Below are 25,144 nucleotides of genomic sequence, written 5' to 3'. Positions count from 1 at the left end.
CGTTAGATAGTGTTAAGTTGCAAAGATGAGACAATGCATAAGGCATGACGGTGAACTGTATGCATATTACCTACCATATTGTAAGTACTGCAGAGTATATTTATTCTATCTTTTTGCTCCCATGTTGGGTCATGACACAGATTATTATGTAAGCTGGGATCAGAGTGCATAAAGGCACTATTAAATGTTGACTTCTGATTAGTATCAGAGTCAGATACTTTTATATAAGTTTAGGTTCTTGGTTTTAAAAGGTATGAACAATGAGTCTAAATCATTTTTTACTGAGACAGGTAAAAGATTATGTAGACAGATGTTTCTGTTGCCCCAGGTCCCATACAGAGACTTATATTAATTACAAACTGTTTGGCTTATTGTTCAGGTTTCTTATTGGCTAGCTCTCTCAATCATTAATCCATTTCTATTAATCTGTACATTCTGACATGACCTTATCTTACCTGAAAATGCCAGGGTATCCTACCTTCCCAGTGGCTACATGGCGTTTTTCTCAAGACGCACTCTCTGCCTTCCTCTTCCCAGCCTTCCCCTAGTCCAGTAGCCCCGCCTATACTTCCTGCCTGGCTACATCCTACTTGTTCATTGGCTGAATCAACTTTATTCATCAACTAACAAAAGAAATATATATTCACAGCATACAGAAGGACATTCCCCTATCATCATTACATTGATATTGTGTTTTGCTCATGCTAGATACCAAAGAAGGTATAAAGAACCTGAAAGAGTATTATTACAGTGATATAGAAAAACTAGTGCCCTATGAACAAAAAAGATTATGTATCTTAATGCACTCTGAACTTCCAAAATCCAAATTACCTCATAATTCAGCTTTGGAAGGGAAAAGGACTACAGCCAACCTACACAAATTTACATTTGGTTTAAATTATTTGGAAACACATAAAAGGTTTAAAAAAGCGAAGTCTGTATCACTAATTTCACTCAATATAATATAAATATCCTTTTCAACCAATGTCTTATGTAAATATATATAAATGTTTCATTCATTAATATATATATTTGTATTAGTCATTATCTTATAATCTAAATTTATTTGTCTATCAATATTAAGTTTACGTTATCAATATTATCTTTAAAATGGGAATTCAGTCAAGTGCAGGATGTATGAGTCTTTTAATAAATAGATACAACTAAAAATGCATCATTCACTCTTTTATTCAGTCCTACATTCCTAGAGACCTTATTCTATACGACTCTTCCAATAGACAACTTAAACTATCTTCTTTGCAGTCATGTAGCACATAACTAGGAACTAATTAATGTAAAAACAATTACCTAAGCAATTCCTCAGTGTCCTCCACAAAGACAGAGAAGTGAAAGCGAACACTGTAACTTGCCATTCTCAACCCTTATCAGTTACAGCAACATGTAGACATTTCCTAATCACACAGAATTACCTTCATGTTGGGAACATGAACCACATCTCCATACTGGTCTTTTGTTTGAACAGTTATGGTGGTGGGCCAGCCACAACGAATATCATCCTTATTCAGGATCAATGATGTTTTTTGAGGATCAGCATAGGAATCTGGCTGAAGCCATCTAAAAGCATTGAAAACATGAGAACATGAAATTAAGGCAAATAAACTAAACTCATGTTGAACAAAATGCTAAGCCAGTATCTTCATTTCTGATTCAGTGATAGTTACAATTATTTTCCTGGGAAGCAATTAAAAAAATCCATTAGACATACACAAATAATGCATGAGATTTCTGATGTTTACATATACTATGAAATAATATTAAAGTTAGAAAATATTGAAATTCTTATTATATAATAGATCTAAGTTACAGCTAATATGGAGCAGTGAGGGAGAGCAGCTTTCTACTATCAACTGGAAAGACCAGTTTCCATTTGGAAGCAAGGACAGAAATATTACCCACCTTGCTTGGAGCAGCTAGAATACTGACACTCTTTTTTTTTTAACATAACTTCTGACTAGCTTCTTTAATATGTCCACTTTCTTATAAAACTGGTCAATTTCTGATTGTTGGAGCTACCCATTCCCGAATCCATTTCACAAGTTGCATTTGACTTGGTCTCATGAGATGAGTAAGAAGCAATTCTATTATACATTATATATAAGTGTCTACAAACATAAAGTGAGGATGACTTTAAAAATTTGCTATTCCCTCCTGGTCAACATTTTGGCTTTAGACACCAAAGTGTAATCTCTAAATCTTAAAGTTTAAAACCAGAAAGAGGTTAGAGTTTTACATTATTTTTATCAGTAAGTTAACACAAGCTAGCATATCTTTTTAAACCCAAAAACATCAAAATGGCGCCAGGTGGTGGTGGCACACATCTTTAGTCCCAGCACTCAGGAGGCAGAGGCAGGTGGTGGATCTCTGTGAGTTCAAGGCCAGCCTGGTCTACAAAGCTACACAGAGAAATCCTGTCTCAAAAAACCAAAAATAAATAAATAAATAAACCCCAGCAAAATGGCAAAAAAATCCAATAAATTATTAATTGTCATATATTTTAAAATATTATCACCTTTTCTTCATGTTGAAAACACATAATCTGGATTATTGATGGGATTATTTTAACATCAAAATGGCCATTTCCTCCTTGATTTCATCGTCAGAGATGAATATTTAAATGAAATTAATTGTAATATTAAAAGTACCTTGCAAGCCTTCCACCACTTGATCCTGGGACACAGGCGATGAAGTCATCCAGAAAGGACTGCTCGTTGCTTTGGATTTGAAGTGGTAAGTTTCCTTCAAGTGCCTCTAAGATGGTTGGTGAATGAGAAAGAGCCAAACCCTTTCCAAGAATACCAGAATGAGTTTTGCACACCTATTGGGAAAGAAGGAACATCTTTGTATCTTTCTTATTTGTTATTTATTTATAAAAAGGCTTCACTGTATATAGTCCAGGCTGGCCTTGAAGATGGGATCCTCTTGTCTCAGCCTCCTGGATGCAGGGCATACAGATGTGTGATACTGTACAAGGCAAATATATTCAAATACAAACCTTTGCATGAATTTTTCAACATGCACACATTTTTGGTATGGCTTATTGGGGAAACTCATTTCGTCCTATGCCCCAGTCTGATGGTCTTTAGTAGAAATCCTAGTAGAGAAACACTGTTCTATCTTCCTCAAAACTCCGTGACTGTAAAATCTCCATGCTAGAGGACAAGGCCCATCATCCTATGCTGTGTTACATGCACATCTGGCAGCAGTGCTCCTGCAGGCAGTGGTGGGCAGCTCTCATCTTCAGTTCACATTAGACAATCATAAGTAAGCTGTGTGTACTGCACGGGGAGACGACATTACTATCTATACACATATACATACACGTACTTGGTAGCTTTTTAAAATCTAAGCATGTTTTAAATTACAGAGAAAATCATGGCTCCCTGTGACTATAGCAAAGTAGCCAAAGTACTGCATTTCGACAGCAAGTTATCAGAGTAAAATTGCATCCCAGGTGCGTGATTCTAGGCAAGTTATCTAAGTGCTTTGCTTCAATTCCCTGTAATGGAGACAAAAATCTCTGATTTACAGGGTTGTGTGATGCCTAAATGAACTAAAATACATGAAAAAGAAACACAAATCAGTGTTTTAATCCCTTTGATCAATTCATCTCAGGAGGTAAATGTAAAATACTAACTCTTAGAATCAGTAGAATTAGACACCAGCTTTTATTCTCAACTAACCAGATTCTTACACAGAGTATGTAAATTCTATGAACTTCAGATTCTGTAAGATGAACAAAAAAACAACACTAACTTTAAGGTTTAACTGAAAAAATAAAAAAATAGCATTAAAGGGTCTATAAACTACAAAGTATACAGATAATTATGTAAGTAAGTACACTAATAACTACATATACCTAGCACAGGATACAGGCCCAATCTAAATCAGTACCACCCTAACTTGGACTCAATATTCTCTGGTAAGTGGTAAAATGGAAAAAAGTAGGCATAGTCAAATGGATCACACTCCTTTAATTCAGCACAGGTGGCGACAGGAGTGATATGGCTGGGTGGAGACAGGAACAGTTCAGTCTAGGCAGTCTGAGAATGCAGCCTGGGGACAGGATCGCCACTTTCGTCTGAGCACTGGCAGAAGTAAGAACTTGCTACTAACTGGGCTGCTATGCTTCTCTAATCTGCAGCTTTAACCCCAATATCGGACTCTGAGTTTTTATTATTAAGAACAATTAGAATTCATGCTACACAGATATAAATGAAATTTCCACAGCTCTGAAGAGCATCCCTGTACCCTAGCTCCTCTTTTCCTCAAGCACATGGCAGTAAGCGTTCATATGGGCCCTCTCATCGAGAGGAGACTTACGTTATGTGTCTCTAGAATGCCAATGAACAGGAATGAAGTGCTAAACCACTGAGTCTTATGTTCAAGAAAATAATCATCATGTGAAAATACTATTTTTAAACTAATGAACAGAAGTTACAATGTTTAGACAATACCTGCAATGCAGCCTCTTCAAGAATTTCAAGATCTTCCTCCAACTCATTACCTGTTATGCAAATTAAAAAGTTTTACTAAAATATACTAACAACCTTTCCAACCCTTTGTATTCACTATTTGTTTTTGTAATCTTGCTATTATAGATTGAAGAGATTTACAGTTCCAGATAAATAAAGTAGAAGACTTTACAATGTATAGTAATTTTTGGCATGAATATAAGCTATAACAGTTACAAATGTAAAGGTGTAGGCATGTTCAACCCACGGTCCAGATGCTGCAAGTGGCTAATACAACTATGAATGTAGTCCAACACAAAATCATAGATACTTACAGCAATATGAAATTATTTTTGTATGTGATATTTTTATGTGTGTGTATAAGTCAATGACATGGTTCTTGAGTGTGAATTTTGTAGATGACAATGTCATGTTTCAACGTTAAAAAGTTGTATAAGTCTGAGAAAGTGACTGTATGAATGTACTTATGTGTGAAGTTCATATATTTATTATATCTTACATTTAAATTATTTCTTTTTTACAAAAACTTAAAATGATTATTTTGAGTAATAAGGTAGCTATATCTCAGATAACAATGATGACTCATCCTAAGGTATTACTTACCTGTGTCCTTTAGCCATTTTCTCTTTTATTGTAAAATAAAAAAGGTTTTATTTATTGATTTTTCTTTGAAAATTATGAAATAGTAATATGGCTCAAGGGAAACAGTCCAGCTGACTAGAAGAAAGCATGGAATAAATATATTCCCATCAATGCGGCTCCCATAGAGAAATCCATTGTCAACAGTTTCATATTGTTATTCTTCTAGAAATTTTACATGCAAATCTTAACTCTATGTGGGTTTGCCAGCATACATAAAGGTGAACACGCATAAACTCATACATAGACGTGATGCTGTCACCAAGAATGTGACCTTTTTCTACAACTTGAGGTTTTTTTCATCTAACATAATATGAAAAACTTTCTTTCTCAGGCCATATAGTTATACTTTCTCTATCATCCCCATTAGCTATCTAACTAGGTTTCAAATGGCAGATTTGGTTGCATCTAGGTTTGGCAATCAAAGGCACTGCTATCTTCATTAAACATGTATTTTTTAACCATTTATGTAAGTATGCAATAAAAAGGTCAAATCAAAAAGTAAAATTTTATCAGCTATTGACAAAATTCTTCCAATGATGGTGCTAATAATTCTCTTCATATAAAAATATTAATACATTAAGAGGACAGTACAAAGTGACTAATATTAAGCAGGACTGAGGAAACTGAGCAAGAAAGGGAAATAAAAAGAATGGCAAAGAAAAGGGTAAAGAAAAGGAGTAAAAGTTAATATAAGATGGAATGAGAAGGTTTTCATGGGCTTTCCAAGTGAAAAAATAAATATGTGCATGTGTGTGCATTTTCATATATGTATATATGGAGTGTATATGTGACAGGTATATGGAATATATACATATACGTGAATTTAAGCATATAAGAAGGTTTTAGGATACCCTTAAGTTTACATTTAAACAAAATCAAGACTGTCAAAATAGCTATTACTCATACATACATGCAGTCACAGAATTTGTATTGAAAGTTTATCTTCGAATGCTCTGTAACAAATGCCTTACTTTTAACTTTTCTTCCGAATCCTTAACAACACCTCTTACTTAGCTAGACTCACCAATAGGAAGTGCCAGATCCTTCTTCATCAGAGCTGCTGCACAGACCCCACCGAGATTGGCTAATTCTTTTTCCAGCTGAATAACTCCCTGGAGAATAGCATAAAATTCACTACTTAAAAAAATGTTCGAACATGGGTTATGAAAACATTGTAAATCAAAGTTAAGCTCTGCAGATGAAACCAGAAAGACTGATGCTTAGTTGGCAACTGAGAAAGAGATTTATTATTACACCCCATGTTGTTACAAGTTTGGGTTTATACATTCACCGTCCAAATCATTTTCCATTCATATTTAGGAAGATTATGACCTTGGCTTTATTTTAGTGTTTGATTTAAACATTTAAGAAAATCTAGAATAAGTTAAGTCATCGTGTGAAGCTATGCTTTGCTATTGACTAAATGCAGAGCTACTTTAGCCTGGGCACACAGTTATGATTCCATGTAAGCTTCCTTACACGGGGCCACACTGCATCCCCATGACGAAGAGTAGTAAAGCGTTTAATACATAATTAACTACACAACACTTTAAATAGAAATCTCTAGCTTGCAAGACATCTTCATTCAAAGGCAGCTTTAGAAGAGCCAATTATTCTTAACAGACTGGAAAGATAGTTTGTTCTTACCTCATCAGGTCCAGGGCTAAATTCATATCCAATTGCAAAACACTTGAAACCATAGAAGGAGGCTTTATCATCTTTCACATAATCTGAAGCAGTTTCCAGTGAAAAAAGGGCTTCATTTCCTTAAAAAACAAAAAGTGTGTGTGTGTGTATGTAAGCAAGAATCAGTCTCCATTAGTAAGGTCAAAATCTGAAAGAACTTGATAAAATTTCATTATTTTATCATATAAAACTCTTCAAAACAGTTACTAAAATGGAAAGAAGACTTTTTGAGGGAGAGTCCTTTATTTACTTGCACAAGCCATGTTAAAAGCAATATTATCAAGAATAGAATCATCCCTATAAACAAATGGTTGCTAATTTCCATTATAATCAAATCCATTTCCTTAAGCCTACCCTTATATAGGCATTTTTCCCCCAAAGATCTATTAAATACTGAGTACCTGGACTAGTCTTCTGTTTTGAATTAAGCAATCTTCTACCCTGCTAACTGGCATTTTCTGATCTCTTAACAAATCAACCAATCCAACAAAAGTGGGTAAGAATCAAAGAAAAACTCTAAATTCATTAAGGCCAGATTATATGAAAGATGACAAAACTTCTTGGTATGGTTTTAAGTCTTTGAAAAACTAGTTATTGTTAACCGGTTAAAATTAAAAAGTTTAAAAGCCTAACTTTCTTTTACAGGAAGACATAAATAACAGAAGTAAGTACGTGCATTCGCATACACTCACACATGCATGCACACTCAGGGACTACATTCTACTTTGGAAAGATAGCAGTTACTGGGACAATAAAAAAACAAATCCACATTTACACTTTTTTTTTTTTTAGTTTGTTACCAACCATACAGAAGACTCGGTGTTCATTTTCCCCCTCAAAATCTTCAAATAATCACTCTTCATAAATTTAGAGCACACTATGCCCTTTGCCCAACAGAGCTTACTTTTCTCAGTTGAAACCAAGACCTATTAAGTCTTTACTAATTTGCTCTGCAAACACTTCCAATGATGCCTCATTAATATACATACATGTATCCATGTTGACTATAGATCAGAAAAGAGAAAATTCACCTGGCAACACTAAAACCATAGTAGGCCATCCAGAGGATCCTGAATATTTCTTTAATTCTATCCATGAATTAAGGTTTTCATGAACAGTTGTCAGTTTTGGTCCATATCCTGAGTTCTGAATAGTTCTGACAGGGATAAGCAGACGGAGGACATCTTCTGACTGTGCAGTGCCACACTGAGGGTCAAATTCGATTGTCATCCATCTAACACATTCTGGGAATGTCACCTGGCAGTAGACAAGATGACATGAATATACATGCACACACCTATATCTGTTTATGTATATGTATGCCTGTATTAAATGAAATGGGAGAATGATACGTCACAAAAAGATGGAGAAATAAAGGAGAAATGAAGTGAAGGAAACAAAACAGACGTCTTATAATTTAGTTTTGGAGTATGCGATTACTTAAATATTAGAAAACAAAAGTCAATTTAAAATCAATTCATAAATCAAATTACATGTATGTACAGAGAGCCTTTTTCTCTAAATGGCTGATTCCAGAGCTGATGTAAGAAATGTAAGCCTAAATACTTGCTCATTCCAGGTAACAAAGATACAAAGAAAATTAGAAGGGAGAATCTGAAGTCTCAGTAAGGTACAGTGAAGAGACTCACATCCAGCCAAGAAATGGGCACAGTTTCTTTAACAATCAAAAGTTGAGGAAACCAAAAGGCAGAGATGGAAGGGGATGAATATATTTACATACAAACAATCCCAAGTACTCATCTTATGTGAATTCAAATTCAAACAAAATCATAAATTATGTGCATTTTATAATAATAAGGAATCGCTAATTTTTAGTGTTATGACACTAGGGTTATCTTAGAGGGTTCTTACATTAGAGAAATACAAAAGAAAATCACATGAATTGTTTTACAATAATCTAAAAGGGAAGGAAGAAAGTAGAAAATAAATGAAATGGTTTGATTAAGAGCTTAAGACTTGAACCAAGGATGAATAAGCAGGCTACTGTACTGCATTGCCTTGTCTACTATGTATCTCCCATTTCTAAACAAGACTGAGCGTTTTACAAGCACAACACATAATTATATTAAAAAAAAACCATGATTTGTTCTCATTTATTTACTAAAAGGACTTGAATACTATAACCTTAAATTTTAAAATATTTCATTTTTATTTTTTATATAATATTCTGAGTAGACTACTTTCGATTTTCAGAGTTCAGATTTGGTACAAAGTGTGATTTATAGGCTAGGGAAACAGCCTACAAATTTGGCTAGTTTGAGGACTCAGTGTAGTTTCCAGGACCTGTGTCAATGTAAAGAAATAAATGCTGGGCACAGCAGTCTAAGCTTTAATCCCTGGGTTGGGCAGGTGAGGGCAAGAAGACCCTTGGGGCTTGTTGGCCAGACAGGCTAGTTCTATTTCAGTGAGAGAGACTGTTTCAAAACAATGAGGATAGTGTTTAAGGAATAACATGAGGTTGTCTGTCTTCTGGCCTCTTTATCCATGAACAAATATGCCCATAGAAACACATGTAAAAATACTATTTACAAATTTTAAGATTTATATTCACAATAATTATAAAGCATAGCAGAGTTTAGCGTTATATATTGTAATATTGTTAGGAAAATATTTATAAACAACTTTTAAAAAAATCTACCAAAGTATAAAATATGTAAGGTAAAAGTTCTGCCTTCCTAGATAGACCAAATACTATTGATCTTTAAATAACAAACAAGCAAAAAAAAAAAAAGGTAACAATAAAATGACTCCTAATGAGTCTCTGTTATACTCATACTCTGAGCCATGTTCAACCATCATCAGAGAAGATTCTTTCTGCAGCAGACAGGAACAAATATAGAGACCCACAGACAGGCAGGAACAAATACAGAGACCCACAGCCAGGTATCATGTAGAGAGAACAGGTAGGAGGGAGGGAGGGAGAGAAGAAGGGAGGAAGGGAGGGGGAGACAGGGGGAGGGAGGGACAGGGAGACAGAGAGAAAGTTTGAAACACAGCTCTAAATGGGAAGTCTCCATCAAATCCATCCCTAGACCTAAGGAAACTGTGGAAGAGGAGGTGGAAACGGTGTAGGAGCCAGAAGGGATGAGGACACCAGGAGAACAAGACCATCTAAACAGACTGAGCAAAGTACATATGATCCACAGACACTTAAACAGCAACAGGGCTAACACAGGTCTATACCAAGCCCTCTCTGTGGTGAGATATTATGTATGACTTAATAAAGCTTGCCTGAGGGTTCAGAAAGCAAAGCCAGCCACAAGACATAGAGGCCAGGCAGTGGTGGCATATACCTTTAGTACCAGGACTCAGGAGACAGAGGCAGACGGAGCTCTGTGAGTTCAAGGCCACCCTGGGCTACACAGGAGGGAATCAGTCCAAAACAGTAACAGAGCTCACGCCTTGAATCCTAGCACTTGGGATCCCATGTCTTCCATACCAGCACTAGGGAGGCGGAGACAGCAGTGCAGAGAGAGGAGTGTCAGGAGGGGACAGGAGCTGGAAGCACTTGCCTCCAAGGATTCATGGAGAGCACTGCCCTCTGAGGACAGGATCTCCACTGTGGTCTGAGGCAGAGGTCAGAGCGAGTGTCTGGCTGCTTTACTTTTCTCATCTTCAGCTTGAACTCCAATCTCTCTCTCTCGGTGTCTATTATTTGTGCTCTACCTCTGAGTATATTTTATAGCTTTTGGTTTAGTATTTTTATAAAGTGTATATAAATGAGTGGATCTCTGATTCTTGTGCCTTCTCTTAGGGCTCTTTCTGTTAGGTTGCCTGGTCCAACTTTTGATGCTATAGTTTTTGCTTCATCTTACTATATTATTTTGTCATGTTGGGTTGTTATCTCCTAGAACCCTGTCCTTTTCTAATGAGAGACAGAAAATGAGTGGATCCTGAGAGGAGAAGAACTAGGGAGGCATCGAGGGAGGGGAAACTGTAATCAGGATAATCAGGATATATTGTATGAGAAAAGGATGTATCTTTAATAAAGGAGAAATTCTGTCTTCAGGTCTTCTCTAGCCCAACAGTTCCTAGTCATCTGTGGGTTCTTTATACTTAAGTACTACACAAGAAGTGACATTTCTGAACACACACAAAATGCTCCTTCAGATGTCAACAGAAAAATCTCAGAACAAGGTTCAGATCTGAGTCTTGCTGAGGATGGTCCCCACCTTGTAGTGCATCACACAGGCAGGCTTGTACGGGTGCTCACTCTCGATGACAGCATAGTGATTAGAAGTGGTACAAGCCGACAGGCCTTGCTCCGGTTGGTTTCCTGTGGTGCTATCAGTTGACTGATTGGGATTGAACGCAGGGGGTGCATACTTCTGATTCAAAATGGCAACTGAGGGAAGCAATTGCTGGACAAGGCCAAAAACTTCCACAGCAACCTAGTAGATATTAAAAACACACATGATTAAATAAATGTGAAATTCATTTTACTAAGGAACTATTCTAATTGTTAGTAACTCTTATCAGTAACAATTTCTAGAGTTTCTATAAAGTATTTTCAAATAAAAGTGTTTTTAATGGGTAAAGAATTTTATCTTAGATATTATGTCAAATTGATCTGTATTTTAAAACCTTTGCTTTTCTGTAGCCTATAGTAAATAGCTTTTCTTGATATTTAATTATGCCAAGGACTGGCTAGTTTATGACTTTCCTCATGTCTTACCTCACTACTGTAAATGTTCCTTTGCTACTGTTATTTTTTACTCAAGGTGGAGAACTGGCATCAAACTCACAAATTTTGAAGTAAGCAGGTAACTTAATCTTTCTTTATATGTCATATTTATAAAATACATCTTCAAGTGTGAAATCAATATATAAATACACTAAGTCAATAAGCAATGCCAGGAATAAAGAGACTTAACTAATAACTTCTACAACCCTAGTGCCTCAATGCTTAATACATCTTTAAAGGGAAGCTACTCAAAGTAAGATTCAAAGTCATAGAATTTAGTTACACACCTTGGGAATAGCAGCAGCTACTGGTCCTATGTAGGCTATAATAAGGGGAAGCAGCATGGAAAACAGACTGGAAGAGCTAAGCAGTTCTGGAATGTCATCAGCTAAAAAAAGCATTAAAACTATAGTTAGAAAGTTGTTTTTTTATACTGTATACACACTAAACTAACCTATACCATGTTATCCTCAGAAAGGTATGGTTGACATTAACTACATGTTTATAAAGGACAGGTTCAATTTACTGTAAGGGATTTATTAGTATGTGTTATCTCAATCCTTATAATTGATAATTCTTACTTTTCAGAAGGGAAAACCAAAGCACAGAGTATTTGTAAATCTTATAGCAAATTCCTAATGTGTTCTATATACATATGCCTGTAAAATGCTAGAGCCAGGAGTAGAACCTAGGGCAATGGTTTTAAACACAGCTATATGAGTGACACTAGGCAAATTATTTAATCTGAAAAGCAAGGTAACAACAATGTTTCTTCCCTGATTGCTGCTAGGACTAAATAAGTCAACACGTATATAAAACACTTAGGATAATTTCTGTACATATAAACATTCCAAAAAAGCATTTGTTACCACTGAGCTATTGTACCTTCTATTTTCCTATGAAGAACTTTGCTGATAGCCATTTTAGTCATTTTTCCATTTCCTTAAAAGATAGGCTAAACTAGATATTTACATTTAGGATAATTATTCTGCCAAATATGGGTTTCTAGACCTGTTGCACAAAATAAATGAAATATCTTCAGAAAATAAGTTTTGAATCTAGCATAAACCTCTGGGATGGACCAAATTTTAGGGGAAAGGATAACACTGAATATTTGACATGAATAATTCTCCTGACAGTACAGAGGATGCCCAGAAACCAAGAGGTAGGCAACAGGAGAAAGGCAGCAATGAGATTATTTGGACATTTCCATCCGAGACAAACTGCATGAGTGGTCGCACTATGGCAGCTTGAGCTAGGTACTAAAAGAACAGAGAAAGAATAATACCACCGGAGTTTCTGCTGAAGGAATAGTCCCAGGAGAGGGATAGGGTTATCCAGGCATTTGGGTGAATGGTGACACTTAACACAAAGAAAAAAAATTCACTACTAACTAGGAATAAAGAAAAAAAATTGACTAGATGGGATGTTTCTCTTATTGTAAACTAAATAAAAGCAAACAGTGATTTATTTAGATCACTCTTCAAAAAAATCTTCCTCTAAGTATGAAGTGAGTGAATGATCCAAGATCAATATATGTATAGATGAGTAAGGAACTAAACACTTTGGGATTCTACAAGCTGTCTTCCCTTCATTAACTATGCACAGAGGGTAAACTAAAGATTCTAAACTATGGTATTAAAGAAAGGAAAAAGATAGTCTTACCATCCACAGCAAGAGCTCTGTGCAACAGATCCTTAGCAGCTCGAACAACAGTGCTTACCACAGAGAGAGCTCTGCTACAGTTTTTGTCTTCTTCATTGGCTTTACTAAGAAGTTGGGATTGTAAATCTCCATCAAATTCACTCCTGTGACACAAATAAGAATGAAAATAGCTTGCATTGGTCATTTTAGGAATTATATTCAGATCAGAGCTTTCAGGAAACAAAGTAAAAACAACAGTTAAGACACATATATGTAATTATGTTAATTTAGGAATTGATAAAAGCTTTGAACAAAAACAAAGCAGAGAGTATAAAGTAAAGGGTATTATTTTATATTAGATTAAGTTGTTCTTTGATGAACTAATATTTAACAAAGACCTGAATTGTGTTTAAAAAATAAATTATAAAAAGCCCCACGAAAAATGTGAGACAACAGTATCAGGAGAAAGAGAACCAGGTGCTGAATTCAAGGAAGAAAACGCAGACAAGTGCTGGTACAATGGAGAAGAAAGTAAGATCTGAAGGGATGGAAAACCAGGGCAGACACTGCGGAGAGAGGCCACAGCAGCCGATTCCCATTCCATCAAAAAAGAGGAGTCAAGAGGCAATTACAGTGGGTGTGTTCTTCATTTTTATCACACAACGTGTTGTACTGTGGAGAGCTGACTGTAAGGGAACAGGGAAAGAAGAGATTCATAGAGAGGCTATGATTAAAGGGGTTGGTGATCAGCAGTCTTATCACAGGAATGATAGACAAAGTCAGATGTAGAGCATTTCACAAATACGTCTGGCTGTCAGGAATTATCAAGCAAGATGCAGAGTGAAAGAGAAAGACATCTGGAATGATCAGGTGTTTGGTGACAAGTGTGACTACTGTGGACACATTAAACCCACAACATCTATCAGCCAACCACAGAAAGCGTCTTCAAGGAGGATATTTGGTGTGGACTTAAGAGAGTGTCAACTGGAGTCCATCTTCCTTTGAACAAATCTCCTTATCATAAGTCATTACAAACGTGATTTGAGAAAGATGTTTAACCTCTCAATACCTCAATTCCCTCTTCTATTAAAAGGGATAGGAAGAGTGCCTACTGTGTGACTAGCCTAGGCAACTACAGGTAGAACCAGATTTGCAACATTAGTTATTAGCGATACAAACTTAGGTTGAGGACAAAAGTAATGGCACTAAAACTATAGGTATGTTATTATACAAAATAATGAGACACAATGAGTTATGTGTATTTAGTTTTTTTTCTTTTTTTGCCCAAAGATTATAGTTTTCTATTTTCCACTATTTACCAACTAAATAGTTTGCTAAAATACTATAAGAAAACCCCCACTATTGTATCATATAGAGTCCCAGAGGCCAACCTGAGCAGGTAAAATATCTTTAAATATAAAATCATTCTTTTTATGCCAGAACCAAGGTAATGGCAGCCACCACCTGGACTTAGGTTAAATAATTAAGAAAAGAAATGAGTAAATTCTACTTGTATTTTAAAGCACTATCATGAAATTAAAACATAACATCAACCACATATATCTCAGTACAAAAAAAAGGTTTCAATGATATTAAAAGAATAACAAAAGTTTAAAAGCATTCACCTTTGCCATGCGGTGGTGGCGCACACCTTTAATCCCAGTACTCGGGAGGCAAAGGCAGGCGGATCTCTGTGAGTTAGAGGCCAGGCTGGACTGACAGCCTCCAAAACAATACAGAGAAACCCTGTCTCGTAAAACCAAAAAAAAAAAAAAAAAAAAAAAAAGCATTCACCTTTATAGTTAATACTGAATTTACATTTTTAAATGAAGAATCTTCACAGGAATTTGACTAAGTATGTGCTAAGAAGATAAATTGTTTATAATTGTTTATTTTAGTTACATTATCAGCTTGGCATGTTTTCTACAATAGTAAATGTTATACACCATGTTAGCACATTTCATTTCTAATTATGAGTATACCTACCTATAGTACAGAATCTGTGGGATTTGTCCTCTGGTTTGGTTTGTGCCATTACTGCTCAAGCTGCATGTGCTGAAGGTAAAAGTCACTCCATCCGGGCACTGAACAGTGGTCATTCCTCCATCTCCATTGGCTGTACGACTTCCATAGTTCCTCAAGCGCACAGCATACTTAACATTTTCCTTCAGGATGAAGATATAAAGCAATGTTACATTTGTTCATAATATAAGGAGAGAATATAGAAAGAAATCTAGCAGTAAACTACTCAAACATACTGAAACTTTGTAGTCATTATAAATAATTTCACCAAATGAGTTAATGAATCTAATAGCTAATATTTGCTGATTATGTTTTGAGTAACAGAATCTACCCTAAATACTTTATATGATCTAACTGAATTAATTCAAGTGTCCTCAGTATCTCAGTATTACCCGACAAAAGAAGAATTTGAGGTCGAGTTGTTAAACAACTTGCACAAAGTACCATAGCTAGTAAGCAATGCGACTAGCAGATTACCATCAACAAATACGGGAGGTTCCCATGCTTAATTACAAACATAAAATACTAGTCAACGTTGTGGTCTGAAAAAAAAATGGCTCCATTAGGGAGTGGCACCATTAGAAGGTATGGCTTTGCTGGAGTAGGTATGGTCTTGGTTGTCAAAGTGTGGGGTAGGTTTTGAGGTTCCTATGCTCAAGCTCTCTCTGCCCAGTGGCATAGTTTATTCCTGTTGCACGCAGATCAAGATGTAGAACCCTCAGCTCCTTCTGCAGCCCCATGTTGTCTGCACTTCACCATGCTTCCGCCATGATGATAATGCACTAACCCTCTGAAACTGTGAGCCAGCTCAAGTAAATGTCTTCCTTTATAAGAATTGCCTTGATCATGGTGTCTCTTCACAGCAAGAGAGCACTGACTGAGATAGTAATGAGTACTACTATAATTTTTTTCTGTGAGTTTCAATTCTTAAAATAACCCTTGACTATGTAATTTTGGATCTATTACATTTTTATTTGGGGAGAAATTTACTCAAGAGACAAAAATATGCACACATAGGGAAAAATCCATGAATATGGCATATAGGAAAACAGAGCTACAGATACTCATGCTTTATGACTCAGGTTGCTTTTACATATCTGCGCTGGACAGTTTTATGTCAACTGTACATAAGTTGAGAGCAGGTGGAACCTTACTTGAGAAAATGCCTCCAGAAGATTAGGCTGTAAGCAGGCCTGTAGGGCATTTTCTTAGTGACTGATGTAGATGGGACTAGCCTGCTCTGGTGGACCTGGATTCTATAAAAAAGCAGGCTAAGCAAGGTAGCAAGCAGTACTACTCCATGGTCTCTACAATCAGGTCCTGCCTCCAGGTTCCTGCCCTGTTTGAGTTCCTGTCTTGACTTCCTTCAGTGGTGGACTACAATTTGGAAACGTAAGCCAATTAAACCCTTTCCTCCCCCAGTCACCATCATGGTGTTTATCACAGCAGTAGAAACCCTGACTAAGACAATATATAAGCTGCTCTTTTATTAAGATCGTGTGTGTGTGTGTGTGTGTGTGTGTGTGTGTGTGTGTGTGTGTGTGTGTGTGTGGTGGACAGATCACATAGGATCCCTTGGAGCTGGAGTTACAGGTCATAAATAAACCTCCTGATGTGGGTACTGGGAACAGAACTCCAGTCCTCTACAAGAGTAAGTGCTCCTAACCACTGATGTAGTGCTCCAGTCATCAAAGCTGGGTGAAGTCTCTGATGAGTCTACTTTACACTTTAAAGGATCCCCTGTGCTCTTAACTGCTCTGCTAGTTATATGGCACCACTCATACCAACTCTTAAGACCACATTTTTTCTTTGTAGCATTTTTGGTGCAATGTACATTGGAAAGATGAAGACTAATACCTAAACAGTTTCAATACTATGCTACACATGGAGGCACATTCTCTGCTGTCATTATTTAGTCAGGATGACACTACAGTAAGGATGTTAAACTGCCTCACCAAAAGAAGTGACTCAAAGTACTAAAGTGATACTTTGCCAGATTTAATAAATCTCACATGGGAGAATGAATACACATACCTAATCATTCAGCCATCTCTCCAGTCCATTTTTCATCATTTTTATCTATATAACATTACCTCTTTGTTAAAAAAAAGAAACATGTGTTTGAAATTACCTTTAAAGGAACAACTTTGTCAAGTCTGATTTCTGCTATGTCACTGGGTGAATCGTCAGTTGTATAAGTTCCTTTAACTAATTCTAGAGATGTCCATCTGTGAGAATGAGTTGAATCTCCTGCATGTTCACTCTAATGAATATACAAAAACAAAATTCACAAGATGCTTAACTTTATTGCAGGAACAATTCTGATTATAACCCATTATTGTCTTTAGGCAGTTTATTGCCTTGAATATAAAGTTAGTCATGGGTTGGTGAAGATGGTTCAGCAGGTAAACAAACTTGTCCCCAAGCGCGACAAGCTGAGTTTGATCTCTGAGATCTCCCACATGGTGGGGAGAACTGGCTTCACAAGATGCCCTCTGGTCTTCGCATAAGCACCTCAGCATATGGATGCATGTGTGCACACAAACTCACATGCACAAATAAATGTATTAAAACACTGAAATTAGTTATTAGCACTTCTTTATACATTCTAAAGAAAGATTTTGCTATTCTAAGCCATTCACTTTTATCTTGTTTCCTGAAGAGATTAAAACATAAATTGACTAGTATTCTCTTAGGCCTTGGAAGTGTTTGAGTATCTTCATGGAGAGACTGCACATAGAGCCTAATGAAGTAGATGTTTGATGGGAGATGCCATTCTGTAAATCTGTCTCTTATTGGTTGTTGACTAAAGCACTGTTGGTCAATAGGGAAGCAAGATAGGTGGGACTAGGAGTTCAGGAGGACTCTGGGTAGGAGAAACACAGGGAGTCACGATGTAGCCTCCAGAGGAGTAAAAGTTCCGGACCCTTTCTCCGGTAAGAGAAATACTAAGATTAACAATTATGGGGTAAATACTTAAGTCAGACCTAGCCAGTAAGAAACAAGCAAGGCCAACAGCTTCATAATTAATACAGCATCTTGTGTGTTATTTGGGGACTACAACATGGCAGAGCCCAGGTGACTGGTGGGGAAAAACTGGCAAGGAAAACGCTTCTCTCTACAGATGTTAATTGAGATTACTTGCTTTAAAGAATCAGTTAAACAGACGCTATTTACAAGAAAATTGTTCTCATGTTTTCTGTCTCATATCAAAGAAAATTTGCAAAAAATCAAGCACTTAAAATAATTTTGATATTGGAGAAAAACACTAGCTAGTAAGAATTTTCCATTAACATTTCAATAAAATTGTTTAACCTTTGATAGAGGAAACAGTGTCCACTTAAACATAAACATGTTCTAGAATCATGAATAATGATAATAGCAGCAAAAAAATACACAAGACTTGGAATAAAAAAGCTTAGTTATGCACTTCCTAGTTTTCAGTTCTACTTAAAATCTCTCCATTTCTGAAACTGCAAAAGATAAAAGTAAAGTAAGGTAGAAGTGTTCCAAGATGCCCCCAAACAACTATGTAAGGTAAGCTTTTGGTTCAGATTCCACGTTGTCCATGAATAGACAATCTGTTAGACTCTGAAGGTTTGAGGCCACCATGTCTTGATAATGGTAAATGCTTCAGGAGTGATACTTACGTCATCAACCAAAACCTCTAATTCGTACTCGTGTATACCACCTCCTCCATAGACAGAGAAACCAACCACAACAATTCCAGGTTTGTCTACTGCAAAACAGATTGCATCGGGGGATCCATTTCCAGTGTTCCAACTCCTTCCCTGACTTGTTTTTGTGAATCGGTTAGCACTGGCTTTTACAGAGTGAAGAGAATTAAGTCCATCAACCTGTGAACAACAATTCCATCAGTAGCTGACAACCTGAGTAAACTAGAAACAACTGAAGCGAAGTATCTAATAGATACAAATTAGACATGAAACATTCATTTGAATGGTATCTTTCATACTATGACAGGATTTTCAAAATTAAGCCACAATCTGTTTGGGGGCAAAACAAAATAAACCAAAACCAAAACCAAAAGCATCAAAATCAGTAAAGCACTCAAATGAGTCATAAAAATGGCTGTGAAAGGCAGTGGAAAGAGAAAAATAATATTATTCTGCACAAAATGTAAGGCACCTATCAATGTTTCAAGGTGACCGTATCAAACACTTAACATGTGATACTTCTTGAATTTTTTACAATGGCTACAGAACAAGATGAATGCTTGCTATCACTGAACTATGCACAAGAATTGTTACAATGCTGAAGTTTAGTTTATGCATATCTTAGCACAATTACAAGAACTATGGTGGAGATGAGACTGAGTTTTCATGTGCTTGTATACCTAACAGGGCAAATTGCACCTTCTGCTCTTTAAGCACCATGCCTTTGTTATTACCAGCCTTACTCAGAACATTACTCCTCACTTAGCAATGGAACAACTGGAGCAAGCCCATGCAGTTGTGTAATGTGGCAGATGATATATACTTTAGCACACTCTGATAACCTGGGTATATCAACAGGACGCAGTTAAAAGATGGCATTGGACAGGGGGATTGCTTTGTCATAGTATTTGTACTATGAACACAGAGACCTGTGCTAAGATCCCCAGTACCCTTTTAAAAGCTGGAATTGTAGCACATTTGTAACCCCAGTAGTAGGGTCAGATGTGTAGATGATAACCTGGGGCTCTCTGACCAAACCGTCTAGCCAGTAGATGATTCTCCCATTCAGTTTGAGATTGTAATAAATGGTCAATAAGGACAGAGAAAGAGGCCTAACATCAGTCTGTGGCTTCTCCACACATACACACATAGCAAGGTATACCTGTATGTATACATGCATACACATCACATTCGTGCACATTTTCCACACACGCACACGCAGTTTTAAAAAGTAAAGATAAAATGAGTAGAGCATAGAACAGGAAGGCAAAAATTACTGCTTTACTTTTTATGTATGTATGTGCTGTTCATGAGCACACACAAAAGGCAGAGGAAAGACGGTTCCTTACCTCAGACCCCAGGGCTGACGCCGTCAGTTCACTGACAATGCTGGCCAGTAATCCACAGGTGTTAGAGACCAAGTGTGAAGAGAAGAGCTCATTTTCTCTCCGAAGGCTGTTTCTAACCGGAAGCACAACAATGACCAGCATCTTCTCCAGAACTTCCCGGAAGCTTGTCATCCCCGAGATGTTCTCTTCACTCTGTGACACACACGAAGAGAGAGGGAACAGCATTGCCTTACTTTGCCTCACCGGAGTTCTCAGGTGTAAAATTCTTTCCATAAGATAACCTCAAGTTCTAGACCTGAATTATTGCTTCTTACCCATAATTTGCATGATATGTTTTTATTAGCTTTGTGATGTTTTCACATGTTTTCTTATTTTAACTACATGGCAGTTTATAAACTATCTCTACATGCTAGGCAGACAATTACTCATCCTTTTAAAAACTCTTTTTCTATAAGATAGGATTTCAGTAGAACTTGAGTCTACAAAAACAATCACAGTTACTCCTTTTACAACTACTACTGTATTTAATTTCTGAAAGAAAACAAAACCCCAAACTCTGCCAGTAGAAATTACAGGATAAGAAATTATATTTTCATTAAAATCCAAACTCCATAAATATTTTTCAGAAAATACTGAAAGCACTATAAGTCAGCCGATAGGTAACAGAAGCTTCTGTCATTTATTACACGCTCATGTGCTGTAACCCAGTGTGAGGAAGTCACAGTATTCAACCACTACTTCAGTTTTACCAAGGACTGGAGAATCAGACACTTGCTATCTAGTTTCAATTCTTTCATCAAGCTTCAGCTTTCCAAAATCGGGGGTATTGTTTGCTATGACTCAATTTTCAAAAGCACAGTCTTAGTCCCTGGATAAGTTCTTTCATAATAATTATATTCCTTACTGCTTTATATATAAAAATATTCATGAAACCATACAGTCTGTGTGACGAGCGGCCAAGAAGCTAAGTCATTTTCTTCTCAAATCAAATATGTAAGTGAACAATCCATTTAGTAATTACATAAATTTTCAGTTAAAGCAAACATCAGCATGACTCACTATCAATTTCCCTCTTAAAGTACAGTCTTAATTCTATATACAAAAGTGATTCAAAGACTTTTCATATTTTAGTCTATTGATATCTGAATACTAATATTATGAATAATTTCCAACGTAATAATTTTTGGAATTAAAATAATCCATTTTTTACTTTACTAAAACTCAAATGACTGTATCCCTTCCGTCTTCCTATTCTGCAGGAGCTCAATCACTGCACCTCATACCTTTAGGAAACGTCTACAGGAGAATGCGAGCAGATGCCTGCTTACTTTCTAACTAGCAACTGTCAAGAGTGACACGAGAAGCTGCTCCAAGGAGTCTGTCAGTGTGACACGTTAGAGAGCAACATGTCGAATGCTAGGGGGCTGTAGCTTTCTAACTAGTTCTAGCCAGTTTTAACAATTCCATATATTTAATTTGGCTTTAGAAAATTTGGCATCAGAGATAATGGTATTTGCCAATAGTCCCAGTACGTGGGAAGCTAAGGCAGAATGATCAAGCTTCAGCTAGCGTAGATTATAGCAGGACAAGGAGAATTCAATACTTTAAAAAAATGTACTGGGCCAATAATCATGACCACAAATGAAAAGCTAGCCAAAGACAAATGGTTAAAATACTTAAATAATTTCTCTGTTCTTTTTGGACTTTCTAATGGTATTTTTCCCGTGGAAACTATAATGTTACCTTTAGGTGTATTACTCCAGATTTCACACTTTAGCATAATTGTGAAATGGGACTTTTTTTCCATTTATAAATTCTTTATATAAAATATAACTGAAAGCTACTGAGCTTCCAAACGAATACTTAATTATTTGAAATGTTCTAAATATATGTATGTATGAGCATGGCTGACCATTCTATGGCAAAATGTTAAAAGGTATAATGTCCAGGAGACAAAGACAGGGACAATGGGATAATCACATTTTAACTAAGAATACATAAAAATTTGAATTTAAAAAGGCAACGAATGAATATATATTAATTGTGGTATATTTTCAAGGACTTTAGTTTAAGCACATAATTAATTATTGGGAAAATGGGATAATCACATTTTAATTAAGAATATATAAAAATTTGAATTTAAAAAGGCAACGAATGAATATATATTAATTGTGGTATATTTTCAAGGACTTTAGTTTAAGCACATAATTAATTATTGGGAAAATGGGATAATCACATTTTAATTAAGAATATATAAAAATTTGAATTTAAAAAGGCAACGAATGAATATACATATTAATTGTGGTATATTTTCAAGGACTTTAGTTTAAGCACATAACTATTACTCACAACGTTAGCATTAAAATATAAAATTCTAAAAGTAATTCCTAAAGAAAACAGTAGAATATCCCTAAGTTCATCACCCATGTTGCTTTATCTCAGTATTTTCTTACAATAAGTAGCTTTTTGCCTAGACATTTTACAGTCACCAATATTTATATACACTTTTAATTTTTAAACATTCCAAATATAAATATACCATTTGAATGGCTGAATGAAGTTCTATCAAGTTAATAAACCCAATTCAGTTTTTCACTTAGTAATGAGCATTCAAGGGTCTAATTGAGGTTTCTAAACTTTCTTTTTAGCAAGTAAATGCACAGCTTTCATTTTTCCAATTATTCTTCCTATTCCCTGTGAAAACACTGACAACATGAAGTAGTAAAATGATAATTTGTCATCTAAAAATATCTGGTAGTTTGCAGACACTCAATTCAACGACTGTGTTTGTTTTTGACCCACTTCAACTACAACCTAGTTAAAATTACAGCAAATAAGCATACAATAATTTCTAAAAAGCTGAAAGAGATATTCAGACTAATTTAAATTGTAAAAGCCCATCTATAAGATTAATATATTTCTTCATAATCTCAGAGCATAGAAACTTGTAAGAAAAAATTTAACTTTTTCTATTTTTCTAGAAACAATTTGCTATCTCAATATTTCTTTCCCTGGCATTCATTAATAACTACCAGTAAGGCTGAGGTTTTCTGATGCTGGCCCTTATAACATTTTAAATATCTACAGGCATCCTATAAAAATGTCTTTAATTTTTTTCTAGAGGGCTTTCTAACAATGTAAAAGCCGTTACTAAAAAATATTTCTTATGTCTTTTGTTTTACAATGTTTAGCATGCTAGAAAATTTTTAATTGAACCCATTTTCATAATATTTTTTGTATACTTTATACATTTATTTATTGTGGGGGGTGTGTGTATGTGTGTGTGTGTGTGCGCGCGCGCACACCTCACACATGTGGTTGTCAAAGGACAACATCTGAGTGTAGGCTCTCCTTCTACCATGTAGGTTGGTGGATGGTGGATCAAACTTAAGTTGTTGTGCTTGGTGGCAAACACCCTTATGTGATGAGGCATTTTGCCAAACATACGTTAGAGTAGAAAAGATTGCTTACATTATCTGTAATTTAATTTCATATGATACAGCAATAAATTATTATGTAGGTAAATACTCTATACTCACATTTTAGAAGTGAGTTGTCATGTAAAATAAAACTGCTTACTGTAGTGGTCTGAATAAAAATGGTTCCCATAGGTTCATATGTCTGAATGCTTGGTTCCTAGTCAGTGGAATGACTGGAAATTAGGAGACGTAGCCTTGGAGGAGGTGTCACTAGTGGTGGGCCTGGAAGTTTAAAATTGCATGCTATACCCAGTCTCTCTCTGCCTTCTGTCAGTGGATCAAGATATAAGAGGCTATGTCCCGTGCCACTCCTGCCTGTCACCACACTCCCTACCGTGACGATCACTGACTAATCCTCTGAAACTATAAACAATCCCCAGTGCTGCTTCTATAAGTTGCCTTGGTTACGGTGTTTCGTCATGGCAATAAGATAGTAGCTACACTAGCCAGATGTGCTGGTGCACGCCATTAATCCCGGTACTCAGGAGTTAGAGGCAGGCGGATCTCTGTGAGTTCAAGGCCAGTCTGGTTTACAGAGCTGAAAATAAAAATAAGCAAACAAAGTCGTAACTAAGATATTTATCTTTTAGTTAACAGGAGAATTAGAGCATAGCTCTTACCATGAAACAGATGGTCATTTGTCAATCATTTGGCAGACATAATTATCAATACGGAAGATGAGGCACCAGCCCATGCATGTCGCCACTTACTGCTGTTTACTTCTCCGATCTAAGACACTTCTGGAAGGACATACCTGGCTGAGCTTTTCCATGTGTCCCACCAAAAGCGGGAAACGATGAGCTAGTGTGGAGTCATTCTCTGTGCTGACTTGCTTGACAATTGACCGCAGCAACACTTCTCCATCATACGCGATAGGGAAGATAGATGTCAGCTTAACAGAAGTGTGGCACAGAGCTGACATGACAGCTGCAAGGAGCCGGCTGCTGGACGTCTTAAAGTTTGCTTCTTGGATGTCCTTTAAGAACAAAAAGAACCCTCAAATGCTGCACCGATGCAAACCAAGTTTCTGCAAATACACCAAAATTATCTGCTACTCAGTCGTTTAAGTGGCTTTATTGCAGGGTAACACCGCATCAGTACATTAAAGCATAATTAAATTATTATCTAGTGATAATGGGGAGGGGTGGATGCAAGAGAAGCTTACTTCCAGTGTGTTTATACGTGTGTATTTCTTTACAGTCATTAGTTCTATCTAGCATCATTTTCAGTGTGACACGTTAAAGGACTCATTAGAATCTATCAAACACACTTACTCTACAAGTACCGAAACTAGTTTTGACTAAATTGAATAATACAAATTGTACTTTTGTAATACCATTTTACTAAGGTCACAAAATTATGTTATCATACCCTAGTTTATGCATGTATATATGCAGACACAAGCACATACAATAAAAATAAAAGTAAAATTGTACAACATGAGTAC

General features: G+C 36.2%; 1 protein-coding gene across 1 annotated transcript in view; it reads right to left on the bottom strand.

Annotated features, from left to right (window-relative positions):
• The window catches only part of Mycbp2 (MYC binding protein 2), a 213,433-nt gene that overhangs the window by 84,857 nt on the left and 103,432 nt on the right, over positions 1-25,144 (bottom strand). Inside the window, 14 exon segments of the mRNA XM_040750559.1 lie at positions 1,431-1,575; positions 2,664-2,836; positions 4,476-4,525; positions 6,160-6,247; positions 6,783-6,901; positions 7,853-8,078; positions 11,015-11,233; positions 11,814-11,914; positions 13,192-13,334; positions 15,157-15,335; positions 17,324-17,455; positions 18,843-19,049; positions 20,219-20,410; positions 24,452-24,673. Coding sequence (XP_040606493.1) covers positions 1,431-1,575; positions 2,664-2,836; positions 4,476-4,525; positions 6,160-6,247; positions 6,783-6,901; positions 7,853-8,078; positions 11,015-11,233; positions 11,814-11,914; positions 13,192-13,334; positions 15,157-15,335; positions 17,324-17,455; positions 18,843-19,049; positions 20,219-20,410; positions 24,452-24,673 — 2,196 coding nt within the window.

This window comes from Mesocricetus auratus, unplaced genomic scaffold (genome assembly GCF_017639785.1).
Source record: "Mesocricetus auratus isolate SY011 unplaced genomic scaffold, BCM_Maur_2.0 Super-Scaffold_2245, whole genome shotgun sequence".
Lineage (NCBI taxonomy): Eukaryota > Metazoa > Chordata > Mammalia > Rodentia > Cricetidae > Mesocricetus > Mesocricetus auratus.
Note: the sequence above shows the minus strand (reverse complement) of the source record. Positions and strands in the feature narration are given on the sequence as shown.